The sequence below is a fragment of the Stenella coeruleoalba genome, assembly GCF_951394435.1.
Source record: "Stenella coeruleoalba genome assembly, chromosome: 2".
In the NCBI taxonomy this organism is placed as follows: Eukaryota; Metazoa; Chordata; class Mammalia; order Artiodactyla; family Delphinidae; genus Stenella; species Stenella coeruleoalba.
Genome location: NC_137147.1, coordinates 104,521,046 through 104,540,425, shown reverse-complemented (window position 1 = coordinate 104,540,425; position 19,380 = coordinate 104,521,046). Strand labels below are relative to the sequence as shown.

Sequence of the window (19,380 nt, the reverse complement as noted above, 5' to 3'; positions counted from 1 at the left end):
TAGGACATGGTGGCGGCTCTGTAAATACCTGTTGAAGGAAGGAGACCTGGTGCCTGCCCTTGAGTAATTGAACTTTGTGGTAGAAGTAAAACAAAGAACCTATGTCCTCCTTTTTATCCACTCTCATGACTATTGGGTGAAGACCTGGAAAGTACCGCTCCATAAGCACAGTTAACTGAAGAGATGCTTTCTGTTGGAACTATTGTTATTCAGAGAGAACGGGAGGGTTTCCACAGTCAATACTGTGCAGTTGACTCAGTCTGGGAAGGCTGGTGAGGACAGACACAGCGTGGTTGGCTAAGCAGCGGGGAAGGGTTTCTCGAGCAGAGTGTGGCCGAGGGGATGGCTAGGACTGAGTGAGACACGATATGTGCTTCTAGACCAGGGACGGCTGAGGGGTGGTGGGGAGGGCACGGGATGGCTGGTAGAGGAGAGCTGGTTTGGTGAAGAATCTAGAATAAGAAGGTTTAATTTAGTATGCAGGTATCTGGGAACCACAGCAGATTATACGGAGAAAAAAGTTGTTGGTCAAAATTTGATCTTTGGAAGAGAACCCTGAAGTGTTGTTGATTTTTTTTTTTTTTAAGAATGTAGGGAAACCCACAAAGATGCCGTAAGGCGAGTATGGCTTAAGGTTGTGACTATGATGGTGTAGAAAAATGGGACAAAAATGAAAAAGAATCTTGAGGAAAGTGCAACAAAGCTTATAAACTAAATATGGTGCCCAGAGGAACAGGAAGTGATGAGGACTTTTTCAAGGTGTAGATTTCAGTAGTTTGCTGCTGGAAGAAGTGCTTTAAAGACTGTTGAGCAGGTAGGGGATGGGAATGTAGGTCACTGTCTCCTAAATTTCCTCGGTGGGACTCTCATAGAAAGCTCTCCCATAGGCATTACATAAGTTTCAAGGAGCTTTCTTTGTTGTTGTTGTTGTTGTTTTTAGTCAAAACTAAAACTAATGATAACTCTGTTCTCTTAGATGTATGTTTTAATTTAGTAAGACAGGAAACATTTATTCTATAGAAGACTCTTAAAATATATTTTAAACAAGCAACTGACACATACTTACCAGTCAATAGAATTTGCATCAACCCACCCCAGACACCGCTAATTTGACATGGACTAACAATTAACTAAACTTCTTGCTTGCTCACTGTTAAAAGTATATCATTCTGGCTTAATGCTTTTTCTTCTAAATGATGCTTAATCTTTTGAAGTAAGAACGTCTATTATTCTCTCCTTGCATATGTCTTCAGTTTCTTCTGTCTTCTTTGCTCATTTAAGAGTGTTTTCTCCCATGGTCTAGTCCAGGGCTTTATGGGCACAGAGCACTATCTTTCATTCTTTCCAACAGCAGTAGAGGGTAATCGCAGCCATGTTTCCACACGTGGCCTCCTCCCGAGGCCAGGTGTATGCTAAGGTTATTCATCCTCACCGCAGCCTAGGTATTATCTTCATGGTACAGGTGCGCAGATCGAGGCTCCAAGAGATGAGTTGACTTCACACAGGTTACATGGCAGGTGCTTGGTAGAGCTGGGATTCAAGCCCTGATCTGTTGGATTCCAAAGCCCACACTTTTTCCACCATAGGCATAGTCTCAAACCATTTTATTTAAACACAGTTTTTTTGATGTACCTCTTTGAGCCGCCCATGTACTTCTGGATTTCTTACTAATTTTTTTTTGTAAGAAAAAATTGTAGCTTTTCTATTAAGTTTAGATTTTTAATGCATGAGGTAAGAACATTAAAAGTTCATACCTAACAGTAAGCCTTCCAAATTGATGGTATTAAATCATTATAGTCCATAAAAAATGAAACTTCTCTTTTTCTTTTTTTTAGGAGTGGATATGTCACTGCCTTTTTGGAGAATGCTTCATTAGTTTTCAAGTTTTGTTTATCTGAATAAAAGTACATTCCTGTTAAAATTCAACTCAGCAAACACTTACTGAATACTTAGCATGTAGTCACTAAAGATTAAACAGTGTCATGGGGCACAACAATGAATGAAATCCCTGGCATTAAGGAGCTCTTTCACACTCTAGGTCAACAGGAAAACATGGAAATAAGTCTATAATCCCTGCCCCAGATGACGCTCCCACACTCAAGGCCTTATTGTACATTTCATTTAACTAAGTGTGTTGAAATCAATTCTAAATGTAGAATTTTTCCTAGGTATGCCTTGCAATAGCTCATTATTCCCAGCCAACAGACCTCCAGCTACTCTTTGCATTTGAATATGTTGGGAAAAAATACCACAATTCAGGTAAATATGAAAATATTAACTATTGTGACTAACTTTACATTGTCTAAATTTTATTCTTATGTTTTATGAGACGCCTCCAAGTACATGAGCTTTAATGATTGTAGAATTATTAGCTTCATAACTGTTAGAGAAGTAAGCACTATATACTAAAAGAGATAACATTTGTCAGATAACATTTAAAAAGTGACGGGGAAGAACCTATAAGCAACTGTAAACATAGGCTTATGAGAATCATGTTAAGTATTTTGCCTGTAGTCACTGGCTTGTATTTTATGATGAAGGAAGATACCTCTCCCTCCCCGCCTGTTAGTTGGTAACTTGAGTTAAAGTAATCTTATCTTTTAAGAAAACTGGCAGAAAATTAAAAGATATTTGAAACTCATGATCTTTTTTGGCAAGGTGTGATTTCATGCAGAAGCTGAAATGGCTAAACTTTTTAGTGGACTTCATTAAGATTGTCAAAATATTGATTTTATATTTCTGAATAAGATTCATGAAAGGAAGATGAGCATTCATCCAAAAGACAAGTGTATTTTAAACGGTTTTTATAAAAGTGAATAGTTCTGTACACATATATGTCAGTGATGACATCACCAAGGAATATTCCAAGTGATCGTGTAATTCTGTGCATTCTTTTTATATACAAATAATTGTAATTTTGATCAACCAATTTTCTTTTTTTTTTAACCTCATAAAAGGCTAGAGAAAAAGCAATGAGGTCATGTCTGACATTAGCTCGTCGTAGGTTAGTGACCACATGTCCATTTGCCTGCTGGATCATGTGCTCTCCCAGTCTTCAAGGGAGAGAGATGACTCAGCTACACGTTTATAGTGAAAGGGCCGTTCACCCCAGCCAGCGTGGTCTGGACGGGCAGCCTATAAATTACTAATTTTACTGGTCCTTTACATTTTGTTACCTCAGAACATATATAGTAATTTAAATAATCTGTATAATAAAAGTATATTCCAGTATCACTGTATTGTAAATTCATTAAAATGTAGGAACAATACACAGTATCTGCAGATGCATATGGTATAAGTACACTGTAAACGCCACAGAGATGATATGCAAAGGTCATAGCTTTTATCTTATGGTACTAACAGAAATGGGGTAACGAAATACTTATAATTTAATTTTTCTTATCACTGTGCAACTAATTGTAATCTAGCCTTGAACAATACAACTAATTTTTAAAGTTCATTTCTTAACATAAAGAAAATTCACTTATTGTCCAAAAATAAAGTATTGTAGATCCGCACTAGTAGCTAGGCAAACGTTCCTTTGGCGCATCTTCAGCTGCAGACCGTGATCATCAGGGTTATCCTCAACAGGACTCTCACCCAGAGTTGTGAGAGAGTAACTGAGATGAAAGCTTCAAGGGGCACAAGAGTCGTAGGAGAGCCTTTGATTCCCACTTGCATTTGTTGATGATCAAAACCAATTCTGGATGATACCTTTTTCCTAGTAGATGATACCTTTTTCCAGTCCAGGGTACAGACCCATGAGTTCTGCACAATGTTCAGCAAGTACAGTGAACTTCATTATGTGTTTGGTGACGTGATGCCTGCTTCAGTTACTTCTCACGGTTGTCTTCATCCGTTCCTCGTGGGCATCTCTGGGTTGATAGCAGTTTATTCAGTCCATAGCTTTCCTACTACTGGTTTCCTTATTCCCGTCAGTCACTTCTCTGTATCTTCTCATATGTAGCTTGTGGAGAAAATAACGATTGATAAGTAACACTTAAAATATTCAGGAACACTTTTATATTGCATCCTTCAGACTCCTCCTCCTTGACAGTCACTTCATAAACATAACACTTGGCCAAAGTTTTGTTAAGATTCCTCATAGGGTAACATCCTTTCATATCCTTCCATGCTGTTGCAGAAGCATAAACTGCACCTTTAAGAGCAAAAGAAGCCTGAAATTTCCACACACTGCAGTCAGAATTCATTAATTTGTGAGTGAAAGAGGCCCAATAATCCACTCTTGAACTTCTGGATGACACCTTGATTCATTGGCTGGATTAAAGAAGTCCTTTTTGCAGGCAGGTAGGTGACAAAGCTGTTTCCACAAATAAGATGTGAAGCTAGAGGATGTCCCCTGCAATTGTCTAAGAATCTGGCCTTAGGCCTTCCGAGGTTTTCTTTCGTGTTCGGCATCACTTGAGTGAAAAGCCAGTCATCCAGGTTCTTCTGCGAGGATCCTGAAGTATGGGGGATGCCCAGCACCCACAGGCTTCGGGACGCTCCACACGCTGACACCGTAGGCGGCACTGGCACAGACAGGAACGATGGTTCTATTTTTGCTCTTTTAACTTGAAAGAAACCACGAGGATGCTGTTTTCACCAGTTAGCTTATCATTGGACAAATAATGTCCCAAAAATACAGATCCATCTTTGTTATAAAATTGATAAGATGTCAGATTATACTTCTGGACTAAAGAATTGAAAACCTCAGGTTACCTGCAGCCTCAGTGTTGGCAGCTCCACTGCATGACAGACACCTGCTTGCAGATGCGGTGACATAATCTCAAGGTGCAGTGTAGGCTCACAGCAGAAGATGGACATTTTCAGTGACGTTATTTTACTTCGTAATTTTATCCTTTTTTTTAAACATGGGTCTTAGTATTAGGTTTTCCTTTAGATGCTTATTTGAAAACCACTTACAGAGGACAAAATCCATTTGAAATAGTGTAGAAATTTTTAAAGTTTGTTGCTTGTCAGTTTTTTTAATATTTTCAGTGTAGCTGTAAATGGTTGCGATTGGTCCTCGTGTCTCGGGAATAGGAGTACACCAGCCTTGTGCACCGGAATCCCTGGGGGAGCTTTTAGAAAGACAGCCATGCCGGCCCCACCCCAGGCCCATAAAGTCCAAATCTCCTGTCTGAACCACTTTGTTGGCTCCGCTCTCTTGAACTTCTTAATGATCGCAGTTCTGTTTTCCCCTTCTTCACCCTTCTTTGTGACTTCTCATTTCTGCAGTGTCATCAAAGCGATAGGCTTTCTTTTCATTTGTTGACAACTTTTATTGTCTTTACTTTTGCTTGAGGCCATTCTAAATATGGAGGGGGCTAGTTAAGTGGAAACTCTAAGATCATTTCAACTCGATCTAGGATTAGACTTGTGAACTGTGTCACAGAAGATAATGACGGTCAGGAGGGCTGACCTTGTTTCATTTTCAGTTGGCTGAGGAGGGGTGTCCTAAAACCTCAGTCAGGTAACCGTAAGGGGAGCCAGATCTTCCTAAGACGACTGGCTTGGCCAATATGTTGCTGCAGCCCCTATTAGTAATCCACTAGTAGAGCAGGCCACAGGCATCGGGCCTCTGGGACCTTCTGAAAAGCATTAAAATTTCCAGACTTTCTAATGGCAGATTGGGTACCTGCTACACATTCCATAATAAGCTCTCACTGAAGATGTTGAGTATATCAGAAATCTGGTCCTGGTTGCTGAGAAATGGACAGGTTCTACACAAGTAAAACCTGTGAAATAGCAAACAGTACTAGATCTTGTAGTTGCTCTCACTTTGTGTTCAGAAAAATTCACCTATTGTTAGTTAGATCTTGAGACTTTATATGTTTTGCCAGAGGACCAATCTTGTAAACAGTGAGCATGTTCTCAGCCTAGCTTCCTAAGTCTGTAACCTCAGAACACTGAAAAGTATGCAGGTCTGGACTCCCAGCTAGGGCTGAGCTGCCAAGTATTTACATAGCTCTTTACAAAGTTCCAGTGTGTCTTGGTGGTGGTGGTCATTGCATGGCGGGGACCTCTGTGCAATGTTGAATAGTAATGATGGTAGCAGGTAGTGTTTCTGTTCCTGGTTCTAACAAGGATGATGTTTGCTGTGTGTTTCTGATAAGTACCCTTTATCAAGTGAAGGAAATTCCCTTTTATTCCCAATTTGATAAATTTTTCTGTATTTTATATCATGAGCACGTGTTGGACTCTTTCAAATGTTTTTCTGCACTTGCGAGGGTTTTTTCCCCTTTAATTTGGTCATATGATGAATTCCTTAGGTTTTCTAGTATTGGCTAGCTGCTGTGGTTTTTGGTGCTCTGCTACACAGCGTGTGAAATGGGAATTGCCTGGAAGTTCCACGCAGGTTCCGTGTTCTGGAGAGATCCCAAGTCCCAAGTTCCCCAGCACGTCCTCTGGTGGTGGTTACTCCAGAGCAGGCACTGAGACAGAGTGGCCCACCAGAATACGGGCTTGGAAGTGGCATTTTCATTTTTAACAAGCTCTGTTAAAATCAGAATCATCATAATTATAATTCTGATGCCACTTAAAGGATAAAATGCAAAAGTGCTAGCCCGGCACCTGAGACCCTTTATAATCTAGAGTAGCGCCGTCCAGTAATGGGAATGTTCTGTCACCTGCATCGTCCAGTAGAGAAGCCACTGGCCACATGTGGCCATTGAGCACTTTAATGTGCCTGGTGCAACTGAGGAACTGATTTTAAAATCTTTGTTTAATTTAAATTTCAGTTGAAATTTAAGCAGCACGTGTGGCTGGTGGTTCCTGTCTGGTGCAGCACGGGTTGAGAGGCTAGGCCCCGTCGCGTTTCCCAGCCTCCCTTCCGCCACCTCTGGCACCCTTACTGTGCTCGCTGTAGTTCATTACTTGGTGCTGTGCCGTCCTTCCGCATGTCTTACGTCCCGCTCTGCCTAGCACGCCCGTCTCCTCCTCACCAGCCACCTGCGAGCATTTGGATTGGCTGGTTCCTCAGGACTCTGCTCAGAGCTGCTCGGGTCGGAGACCTTCCCATCCCAGCCTGCAGCCCCAGCCACAGTGGGCTTCCCTCTCCGCCCACATCGCTCTCGTCCACCCGGCGCGCTGTCACCAGCGCCTCAAAGTAGGGGTGAAATCTTAGCTCGCTTGTCAGTTTTCAGGCCTTAGCACGTGGTAGGTTCTCAGAAAATACCTGTTTTGCACCAGGTTTGGTAAATAGTCCACGGGAACGGGCGTGGCATGTTGAGGGGACAAAGAAGGGTTTTCACGGCTGCAGGGGGATGGGAGTTCGGCAGTAACGGGCAGGAACTTTAGTTACAGGGCAGGTCTGCGAGGACTCTTTAAGAGAAGCTGTTTAGGTTTGCTGGATTCAGTTGGAAATGAGTATGATTGCACAGTTGGGGGCAAGGGTAGCGTCCTGAAAGCCTGATTTCAGGAAGTGTGTCCTGTGGCAGCTGCAGGCTGGTCTGAGTGCAGCAGAACATCGGTCGGGCTGTCAGCTGAGAGACTGGCCGTGGTTGCAGCCTGCACAAGGAGTCCCTGGGCCAGGAGAGGGATGGCGTCTGTCACCCAGATCAGGCTGCCTGTGGGGACACCTTCTTTCTCTATGGTCACTCTGAGGCCCTCCTGAGGCTGTGCGCATGCTCCCAGCAGGTGGCCGTGCCTCTCAAGTGGAGAAGGCTCCTTGCTAAGGAAGGTCAAGTCCAGGCCCTCTGCTGAGTCTCCAGTGGACTGGCACTCTGATGGAGGCTAAGGAACCTATGTCACCTTATCAAAGAAAAATAGTGTAGATATAGGAGACCAAGAATGTCATAGCGAGTCATACATAGAGAAGGGTTAAGAAGTAAACACTGGAAAGATGAAAGATTCGGACAGCTTGAGAATGGAGTTGATTGTTGGATGCGTTTATTTTTCCAGGCAAAATGTGGGGAGAAAACTAGCAGTGACTTGGATTTACGCCATAGCTTGGGGTAGGGAGTTGAGGGACGCTTGTGAATGGTGTCCATAAACCGGTAGGGATAGGAGACAATTGGAAGTTAAGGAGGAAACGTGAGCAGCAGGCATCGGTCACCCTTTCAGAAGGTGGCCAGTAAAAGGGAGGGGAACTGTGTAGCGTAGTAGCGAGAGTGGTCTAGTGTGGTCACGTGAAAGCCCTTTCAAAGCCAAGTTTGCCCGTTTGTGAGTGAAGGCGTTGAAGGCAGAGCCAGCGGAAGGACAGGGTATCGAAGGTGCTGCAGGGTGGGGACGAGCTGGACGAGGACGGGACACAGTGGGCTGTCCTGCGGGGGGGCCGCCCCTTGCCCAGGACGGCCGGAAGGGGTAGGGGGGCTTTGGAGATACCGGAGACAAACAGGGAAGAGGTGCCACATTGCAGTGTGTTTGTGACAGGAGGCACAGAGAGGAGAGGGAATTTGAAGCAGAATTAATACTATTGCTTTTTCTTACAGCCAGCAAAGCTAATGGAATACCCTCAGGAGGTGGAGGCGGCGGTGGCATTGGAGTTGGGGGTGGCAGCAGCCAAAAAACTCCTCTGTTTGAAACTTACTCTGACTGGGACAGAGAAGTCAAGAGGACAGGTGCCTCCGGGTGGAGAGTTTGTTCCATTAACGAGGGCTACATGATATCCACCTGGTAAGTCCAGCTTTGACAGTGTTGTTCATGGCTGGGAGTGACTTCTTAGGAGTAATCATCAAACTCTGCTGTCATTGATAACTTTCAAGTTATGGCTAATGGAATATTTATTTTTAATAATGTTTTAATGAATATTTTGTTTTTAAAGATAAGGACTTTTTTTTAAAACATAATTGCAATGTCAATATCCATTGAAAGAAATTGATAATTCCAGTAGTATTGTCAATCATCCAGTCAGTGTTTATTTGCGTTCGTATCTTGTACGTGTCTTTTACGGTTGGTTTGTTCAGATCAGGGTCACATTGAACTTGCATGATCTGTCTCAGGCTTTTTAATCTATGATAGTCTCCTTCCATCCCTTTTTTTTACTTGCCTTTTTTTTTGTTGACAAAACTAGGTCAAATGTTCTGTGGACTTTTTCCCTTTCTAGATATTTCTGGGTTTATCACTGTGGTGTCCTTTAATGTGTTCCTCTGTCTACTGTATCTGAAATGTTAGCTAGCTCTAGGGGCTTAAATAATTACAGCTGACCTTTGAACAACACGGATTTGAACAGCGTGGGTCCACTTCCACACAGATATTTTTTTTAACGGTAAATACTACAGTACTGCAGGATCCCCGTTGGTTGAATCTGCAGGTGCGGAACCATGGGTGTGGAAGAAGCACATACCAACTATAAGTTATATGCAGATTTTCGGCTGCGCAGAGGGTCTGCACACCTAACCCTGGCATTGTTCAGGGGTCAGTTGTAATTAGATTCAGTTCCAGGTTTGAGGCAAGAACGCTTCCTCAGGTGGCTGGGCACCCCCTGTGGCATCATGGGGGCTCCAGGCATCATTGTGACGCTGACTGACCTGTGGGCCCCACAGCAGTCAGCCTGCTCCACCCAGTGCTAAGTTCCCCTTTTATAGAATGGGTTTAGCTGCCCAAAATGGTTATTCATTAGCAGTGAGGATCATTGCCCAGATCCATTATTTATTGAGGATTGCTATTGTCATATTCCAGTTCTATCGAACTCTTCTCTCAGCAGCTCTTTAGTACCTGAAATACAGTTTGTATGAGGAAGGCAGTATCAATGTTTACTTTTTCCCCTTTACTTAACCAGTTTTCAGAAGGAGCTGTTTCCTAGAATCCTCCAAAAGTGACCAGAAAATTGTTTTTTAATTTTTTACTTGTTTAATATTGTTTAGTATTCAGATTTGGGGGATGTTTTGTTTTAATGTCATTCAGGTCCTCCTTAGTTTTTTCAGATAAGCAGTGTTGTGAACAAAGTACGAGGACCTTCTAGGAGTGCAGTGCTGAGGAAGGGGCTTGGGAGCACACGGCTTGAGTCTTCCTCTGCCTCCCCTTGAATTTGAACTTTGTGGCCAGCGTGCATTATGTGTTGAGAAGCCTGTGACAGGGCCTGCCTCTGTCCCCTACCTGGCCATGTGAGCAGAGGAAGGAAAAGAGATGTCTTCAGGTGCAGTGAGCTTGCCTGGTAGTAACCGCTCTCTAACCCACATCCCGGAGTCCACCTGCCTTTGGGAGATGGGAGACAGAGAAGGGGGAGATGAGAAGGGGGTGGAAGCTTCTCAGGAGATTTGTGGGCTTGGTTTGGTTTGGTGTGGTGTGCCTGGTATCTCCTACCCATAGCCTGTCCAGAGAACGATGATGGACATGTTTTTCAGAAATTGCATATGTTTGATTAATAGTCATTCTGGAAAATATTTCAGATGCTTCCTTTGGATTGTTCCCCTGCTATGAGTATAACGACTGTGTTAATTGAGCACCTCGCACGTGTTTTAGACTGAGATGTCTAGGCTCATCAGTGGCACCCACGGTGCCCACTGCACGGCCACTGAGTAGGGTGCACGTTAATTAAATGTGGGGTCTGCAGAGCACGCTTATCCTGCCTGAAGCACAGGCTCTTACATTACGATTCGTGTTTTCCTCTCCAGCCTTCCAGAGTACTTTGTAGTGCCAAGTTCTTTAGCAGACCAAGATCTAAAGATCTTCTCCCATTCTTTTGTTGGAAGAAGGATGCCAGTAAGTGATATCTGTTGGATTTCATTAATACTATTGTCCATTTTTCCACCCAGTTAAGTAAAGGCTCTACTTCTCTCCTAGTTCTGGTGCTGGAGCCACTCGAATGGCAGTGCTCTTGTGCGCACAGCCCTCATAAAAGACATGCTGCAGCAGAGGAAGATCGACCAGAGGTGAGCGGGAGACAATCCTTGGTACTTGGGCATCTTTCGTTGTCATAGCGAAGTACAGTAACCTCCTGACTAGCTAAAGATAGCTGGGAAGCACTGTGTGTTCCATACAAGAATTACTGTGGAGAAAATTGAATATATTAAAATTAACATTTAAGTTATATTAAGTGTAATTTAATACTTTGGCTTATAAGACACTTGAAGGTCTTACGTTGCTGACACTTTTCTATAATGTTGCTTCTAATGAACTTTCAAAGTGCAGTGATTTCCAGTTGAGACACTTGAGGACAAATCAGATTTTTCGTGTAGTTCAACGTGTCCTAGGTCTGCCAAGTCACGATAACTAAAAGTGGTGTAATTGGCTACGGTGAGCAAGTTTGTCGTCATCTGCCGAAGTCACCAGTGACCTCCGTGTTGGTGAAGCAGGAGGCCTTTCTCAGGCGTCCTCACACAGTGGGCACCGCTGTTGGCCAGGCTCTCCCCGGGCCCCGGCTTCTGCCCCCCTCCACCTCCTGAAGCTCCTCGTCCCCGCTGCACTCCATGCCCCTGCCAGCCCGTCCTCCTGTCTCCAGGCACGACAGAGCTTGTCTCAGGCCACCTCCGCTTCCCATTCCATATTCCCTTCTGAAAGAAGTTCATCTGCATCAGTGGCTTTAGTGACTGTCAGATTTATATCTCCAACCTAAGTTGACACTTTCCACGTGGAGGTCTCAAAGTCCCTTTAAATTCATGTTCAAAACCAAACTCAAGTATATGGGCACCACGCACCCCCTGCCCCCACCCCGACCCCAGCCTGCTCTCAGGAACCGAGGAGTCATCCTGATGCCTGTCTTTCACTTCCCTTCACGTCCAGTCCGTCGTCAGATTCTGTCCTTCACTTTTCAGAAACCTTACCCCTCTCCTTCCACCCCAGCTCCACCTCTGCCAGTGTGTTGGAGGGGCCTCATCCTTCCTCCCGTGTCTCATCCAGGACCATGCCCTGTCCCTTCTGGGCTCCGGCCGCCCTGGGGTTTTGCTGGTCTTTGGTATCTCCTGACTTTTGGCTGTGCTGCCCCCTCCTCCTGGACCACCTTCTTCATGCTAGTCAATGAGCACTCCGCACACACACAACCACACACACACACCCTGCCACACACACACACACACACACACCCATCGCTTGGTACTCGCTCGTTTTCTGCACCTGCATTCAGACATCACTTCCTTAAGATAAGCCTTCCCCTGTCTCCCAAATTAGATCTGGCCTCAAGTTACACATTCGCTATATCACTATAATTTTCTTCTTAACACTTATTTTGGTTTCTCATTGTACGTGTGTGTTACAGTTTGATAACTGCCTGTCCTTACGCGACCGTGAGGTGACAGAACTGTGTCTGTTTTGCACACCATTGTTCAGCTATATTCAGCACCCAGGAAATACCTGCAATTGAATATTTATTCAATACTTGTCCAATAAATGAGGAACAAAGGAAAAGATCTTAGAAAACAGGCTCAGAGAGCCTCAGAAATTGTGTATCACAGTCTGTTATTGGGACAGCCAGGTCGTCCGTTTTTTCCACAGTGCCATAACTGACAGCCACATTTGCTGAAGCAAATAACTATCAAGTGACCCTCAAATGACCCTTCAGTTTTCTGGAGAGGGTGACTGCAGTCCCACAGGTCCGTATTCTCTCGTGGATTTAAATTTCGCTTTAATCACGTTAGTGATTAATGTCCATTCTGTCCTACCTTGTCCTGCCTTGTGGACATGTCGCTGATTAAGTGCTCCGTCAGGAGTGTTGCTATGAAAGGCAAGGCTGCAACCCTGTTAACTAGAAAACCTTAGAACCAGTGGCAGTTTTAATTATTTAACTTAAGCGAAGAATTACTTTAATTCCCTTTGTTTTTTCAGCTATTCTATTCTTTGTAACTAGGACAGATTCTCTTTGTTGTCCAACCTCATCTCCACCCTTTTTCCCTCAGACACGTCACCATCGCCCCACTGGCCCTCGCTAGGTTTCTCCAACAGCCAGGCTTCTGTTCTACCACAGGATCTTTGCACTAGCAGCTCCTCTGCCTGGAACACTGTCCCCCGTCTTTGCACAGCTCCTGGCCATTTGGGCTTCAGCTCCGGTATCATCGTCACGGAGGAGCGTTTTCTCACCACGTGACCCGAGCTAACCTGCATCCACTCTGTTCCATCACCCTCAGCGTTCACCACGGCCTGTCGTCTCTCCTCTATCCCCCTCCCCCCACCAAGAGCACAGACTGCATGTCCCTCTCTCTGTCCCCAGCCCTCAGAGCAGTGCCTGGGCTCACAGCAAGCACTCAAAAAATATGTTTTGAATACATGAATGAGTAGTGACTCAAGGATTTTGTCTTTATTAGGATTTGTAATGCCATAACTAAAAGTCATCCGCAGAGGAGTGATGTCTACAAATCAGATTTGGATAAAACCTTGCCCAATATCCAAGAAATACAGGCGGCTTTTGTAAAACTTAAGCAACTGTGTGTTAATGGTAACTTCATTTCTATTTTATATATATGTAAATAATAAATGGGTGATTATATGAGGCATGTCAGGAAAAGTGACATTACTTAAAAATTTAGAAATAGGTATATATTTAAGTAGAGGCTCGTTGAAATATTTGTACAAATTACTATTGTATGAGAATGTCAGGAGCTCTTAGAAAATGAAGTTTAAGCTGCTTTTAGTTTTGTAGGAAAAGTGTACCAATTAAGTCACTTTCAGATCATGAAAGGTCTGGTAGGATGCTTCTGTAAAAGTGTCTGCTCAGTAGAACAGCCTACTACCTCACAGACAAACTTACGAAGACCTTAATGTATTCAGTTATATTTTGAGATACGTGACTTGACATGAATTTCAAACAGAGCCATGTTATAATCTGTGCAGCCTCAGAGTTCCCATACGTCTGTTAGAGCAGATGCTTATGGGGTGCTTTCGATGTACCCTGGAGGGATGACTCACTTGAAAGCACCTTTGGTGTGAAGTGTGCACAGAGAGAGCCCCTTGTCACTGGGCGGCAGGACTGGCGCCGGCTTGGAAGGAGAGCTGGGAGGGGGTGTGCTTAAGAAACACAGTGACTGTGTCTTTCAGCCGTCCCGTGAGCAGCATGTGGCTGAAGCGTGAGGCGAGGGGCACCTCGAGACAGGCCAGGCCAGGCCCCACCAGGAAGCTGCCCCGTTTCCTGCAGGGGTCAGCCACTAAGGACATGAGAACCGGGCGCTGGCAGCAGGGAGGGAGGGAGGGGCAGGCCTACGGTGAGAAACTGAGGAGGGGGCCGGGGTCACCTAAGCGCTTGCTTAGGGGGCGGAGGCCGGCAGACTCTCCAAGCTTTCCCTGGGAGAGCCACAGGGAAGGAGATGGAGGTCTGGGGAACGCTTTGTTTTGTTTCTTACAGAATTGTGACGTGCCTTCTTAAATGTTTTTATGACTAAATGCAAAGGCGTACACTTTCTTAAAGCCACAGCTTTTAAATGTTAAAAACTGATGTATCACCTAGCTCTCAATTTGATCATGAAAAATAAGCTTAAGAAGCCTGAAAGTGTTATATGCCTGTATATATGTGCGTGTGTATAATTATATATGTATATTAATTACAGAACCATTTGAAGAAACTGAAGAGAAATGGCTGTCTTCACTGGAAAATACACGGTGGTTAGAATATGTAAGGTGTGTACAATTGCTTTCCTTTTCTCTTAACTTATTTTGAAATAATTATCGAGTCACAGGAGGTGCAAAAGTATTACAGAGCCATGCACTCCTCACCAGCCCCCCGGTGGCAACGGCTTACATAAGTAGACTATGGTTATCAAACCGGGAAACCGACAGTAGTACAAACTACAGTTCTTATCCAGTCTCCCCAGTTTATACGTGCTCTCATGTGTGTTTCTGTGCAGTTTTACCGTGTGTAGATTCACGTGACCACCAGCACAGGCAGGATGCAGAGCTGCTCCGTCACCAAGGCTCCCACCCCCAGCCCCAGCATTTCCATCCCCGTCCCCTGGGAACCACTGATCTCTTCCCCGTCTCTATAGTTTGGTGATGTCAAGAATGTTATGTAAATCAACAAAGGTTAATGAATTTCCCTGATATAAAAATCAAACTGTACTCTGTTGATGAATCGTATAAATACTGAAGAAATTCCAAAAGGTTATAGAGAATATAAACATGTATCGTGAAAGATCAGATTTGCTTGACTTCACGTATTTTAAAAAATATATTCGTAGTGGAAATTTGGTTTTTAACAGTGTTTTTCCATTTCTCTTTCCAGGGCATTCCTTAAACATTCAGCAGAACTTGTGTATATGCTGGAAAGCAAGCGTCTGTCTGTAGTCTTACAAGGTAATTCATTACTGACAACACTGGTCCCCCGGCCAGCCATCTTGACTGGAGATCCACACCCAAGTAATTACATGCATCTTAGCCATCTCCTACTTACTGCATGCCACCAGATAGATACACTACAGATCCCGCACATTATTAAACAGTGGCACAAAGACCTCAGACAGAAGAACAGAAAGGAGTCAGACTCTTTGCCCTGTGTTAAATCTGCCTTCCTGTATTATGGCAAGGGTGGGTCACATCCTTCATTGGATCAGACAGAGTGTTAATCTCGGCGGAGCATCCTTTCTCTCTAATCTTGCTGTCTTTCTGATTCATACAAATTTTAGTTGAAATGCCTCTGGCTCATGCTAGATTGTGACTTTAAAGAAACAGTTTGGTATCAAGAAATGGACTGAACTGAGTAGCCAGCAATGTGAATTTTGTCTAGTGTTTGGTAGGAGTAGATGGCAAAAAAAAAAAAAAATCTTTCAGTTAAGCAAAGAATAATTGTATATTAAATAACTTTACAGCTAATAGCATTTTTAAGCTTACGGATAAAGTTTAATAAACCACAAGCTACCTGATTTTATAATATATTCATGCATAGTTCATGAATATGCTGTGCTACTGAAGCTTACAGAAGTATTTTTACCAACTGTCAAATTCAACTGACTTTAACAAAGTAAAGTGACAAGCCTTAGGGGGAAAAGAAGAAGAGTAAGTCACTGTTTCCAGTAATCCTTAGCTCATGCCGGCAGCGCGTATGCAATTCACAGACACATGGAGAGCCAGCCATTGAGAACCCGCACCTCTCACAGCCAGTGGTGTTCTCATCCTGTTCCAAGACGCTACTTAGCACACTTCTTCATGCATTAGTTGCCATGTAAAATACCTCAGAAGAGATACTGAGCCTGCACTTTACTAACACTTTATTTTAGAATGTGTTTTCTAAACAGTTTATTGAGGTATAGTGTACATACTATAAAATGCACCTGTTCTGAATGTGCAATTCAATAATTTTTAGTAAACGGAGTCCAGTTTTAGAAATTTTCCATCACCCCGAAAAGATTCCTTGTGTCCCAACCCCAGGCAACCACTAATCTGCTTTCTGTCTCTCTAGATTTGCTTTTTCTGGAAGTTTCATATAAATGGAATCATGTAGTATGTGGTCTTTTGCCTCTGGCTTCTTTCATTTCACATACATGTTTTTGAAGTTCGTTCACGTAGCATGTTTCAGCAGTTTGCTCCTTTTTATTTCTGAGTAGTGTACCATTGTTGTAAATACCACATTTTATTTATCCATTTACTTGTTGGTGGACATTTGGATTGCTTCCACTTTCTGGCTGTTATGAATTATGCTGCTTTTAACATTCACGTAAAAGTCTTTGTGGGGACATCTGTTTTTCTTTATTTTGGGTAGATACCTAGAAGTAGAACTGTTGAGTTATATGGTACGTTTATGTTCAGCTTTGTAAGAAACTGCCGAAGTGTGTTCTAAAGTGACTGTACCCAATTCCCCTTCCCCTCAGCAGTATGTGAGGGTGTGTTTCTGCACTTCATCGGCTACTGTTAGGAGTGTCGTCATTCTAGTAAGTGTGAAGTGGGAGTTCATTGCAGTTTTTATGTGCATTTCCCTAGTGCATACCATGTGCTGATTGGTCGTTCGTGTATTGACTTTGGTGAAATACCAAATCTTTTGTCTGTTCTTCAGTTAGGTTGTTTTATCATTGAGTTCAAAGAATTCTTAACAATTCTAGATACAGGTTCTTTGTATCTTTGTAAGATTTGCAAATATTTTCTCCTAGTCTGTGGTTTATCTTTTCACTTTCTTGATGACTTTTGAAGCACAAATTTTGAAATTTTGATGAAGTCCAGTTTATCCATTTTTTCTTTTATGAATCATGTCTTTGGTGTTATATGTAAGAACTCTTTGCCTAATTCAAGGTTATGAAGACTTTCTCCCATGTTTTATTCTGTAAACATTTTAATAGTTTTAGCTCTTACATTTAGGCCTATGATTCACTTTGAATGAATTTTTGTGTATGATGTGAGGTAAAGGTCTATATTCATTTTTTTTGCATGTGTGTTTATTGCATTGTCCCAGCAGCATTTATTGAAAAGACTGTTCTTTCTCTATTGACATGCCTTGGCAAAGGTCTGCTGACCGGCTCTTTATTTTTGGACTCTCAGTTTTATTCCATTAATCTGTATGTCTGTCCGTACGCCAGTACCACATTATCTTGAGTGCTGTAGCTTTAGAGTATGTTTTGAAATTAGGACATGTAAGTCCTCCAACTTTGTTTTCAAATTGTTTTGCTAATTCTAGGTCCTTTGCATTTCTGTATAACTTGTGTAGGATCAGCAAAAAATCCTATTGGGATTTTGATAGGAATATGTTGAACCTGTAGATTGGGGAGAATGCCATCTTAACAGTATTCAGTCTGCCAATCCATGAAATGAATATCTCCATTTATTTGGGTTTTCTCTCACGTCATGTCAGCAATGTTTTATAAGTTTTCAGTGTACAACTCTGGCACTTATTTTGTTAAATCTCCCTGTAAGTATTTTCCTTTTGATGCTATTGTGAATACAGTTGTTTTCTTAATTTCATTTTCAAGTTTTTTGTGTACTCCTTGTGATTGTGTATAGAATTCCTGCAACCTTAACTAAACTCATTCATTAGTTCTAGTAGTCGTTTGTGGATTCTTTAGGGTTTTTTTTTTACGTACATACACGTGTTGTCTGCAGACACAGTTATTGCTTTTTCCTCTCCAATCTGGATGCCTTTGATTTCTTTTTCCTGCCTAACTTCCCTGTGTAAGCTTACAGAACAATGTGCAGTAGAAGTGACAAGAGCAAACGTCCTTGTCTTGTTGCCCATCTTAGGAGGAAAGCATCCAGGCTTTCACTAATAAGAATGATGTTAGTTGTAGGTTTTTGTAGATTCCTCTTATCGGGTTGATATTCCCTTCTATTCCTAGTTTGCTAAGAGTTTTTATCCAGAATGAATGTTGGATTTTCATCACACAGATGCTTTTTATTCATCTAATGAGATGATTGTGTTATTTTTGTCCTTTATTTTTTTATTACGGTGTGTTAGATGTTAAACCAACGTTGCATTCTTAGGATAAATTCTTGCATTCCTGAGATAATTTGGCTTGCTTATACTTTGTTGATGACTTTTACATCTAATCATAAGGGATATTATTTGATAGTTTTCTTCTGATTTCTTTGACTGGCTTTGATATCAGAGAATTACTGGCCTCATTAAAAAGGACACCAGCTACAAAAGACGCAAGGGAAATATTTGCCACCATTTTGGATGGTGGTGGACAGTTCCATTTCTCTCATTCACCTCTGAGTCACCATATGAAGCTGTCAGTAGAAAGACTGCATGATATTTAATATCCTTGGCACAGAAATAGAATGGGCTCTGGAAAGATTTCTACCACAAATCATGTAAATGTAAAAAGTGTGAGAGATATGCTTCTAATTATCTAGAAAACATTCAAATATAAAAAGCTACCTCCTCATTAAACATTACTTTAGTAGATCTAAGTCTTGATCTAAATCTAAAAGTTTATAATGTTTTAGAGTGGCTGGGCCTGAATAAAATTTCCTAACATGGGTGATTTTGAAGGCCGCCCAGGCACAGAACACTGAAGTATATACTTTGCCTCTCCTTCCTTTCTCTCTTAGCATTTTTCTACGTACTAATCATTTTCTTTCCATCTTATTGACAGAGGAGGAGGGAAGAGACTTGAGCTGTATTGTAGCTTCTCTTGTTCAAGTGATGCTGGATCCCTATTTTAGGACAATCACTGGATTTCAGAGTCTGATACAGAAAGAGTGGGTCATGGCAGGATATCCATTCCTGGACAGATGCAACCACTTAAAGAGATCAGAGAAAGAGGTAACAAAACCTTCATGCCTATTATCAGTCCTTCAGTGTGCACAGGATAAAACCTTTCGTTATATGAAGAGATGCTCCATCCGTAAAGAGATGAGGAGACTTTTTAAATATTGCCTTCAGTACATCTTAGCTTCTTGGGCCAAGACTGACTCATGGATTAGAGTCCAAGTTGAGGTACTTATGAAGATTCTCATAACTATATAGATAAAACTCTTTAAAAGTTGCCTGTTGAATTTCTCTAAGTTGAAAACTGCTTGAAGAAATGCTGCATTAACTCTTCTGCAAGCAGACAACAAGCATGTTAGATATTTTGAAAAATCAGCTTT

The 19,380-nt window shown here is 42.5% G+C and overlaps 1 protein-coding gene across 2 annotated transcripts in view; it reads left to right on the top strand.

Annotated features, from left to right (window-relative positions):
• Positions 1–19,380, top strand: part of MTMR10 (myotubularin related protein 10) — a 44,533-nt gene that overhangs the window by 18,324 nt on the left and 6,829 nt on the right. For both annotated transcript variants that reach the window (XM_079914817.1, XM_079914816.1), the window contains 8 exons: positions 2,169–2,259; positions 8,436–8,619; positions 10,560–10,647; positions 10,729–10,817; positions 13,182–13,312; positions 14,418–14,487; positions 15,089–15,159; positions 18,885–19,054. In XM_079914817.1, the coding sequence (XP_079770943.1) occupies positions 2,169–2,259; positions 8,436–8,619; positions 10,560–10,647; positions 10,729–10,817; positions 13,182–13,312; positions 14,418–14,487; positions 15,089–15,159; positions 18,885–19,054 (894 nt within the window). The remainder of the gene's footprint in view (positions 1–2,168; positions 2,260–8,435; positions 8,620–10,559; positions 10,648–10,728; positions 10,818–13,181; positions 13,313–14,417; positions 14,488–15,088; positions 15,160–18,884; positions 19,055–19,380) is intronic.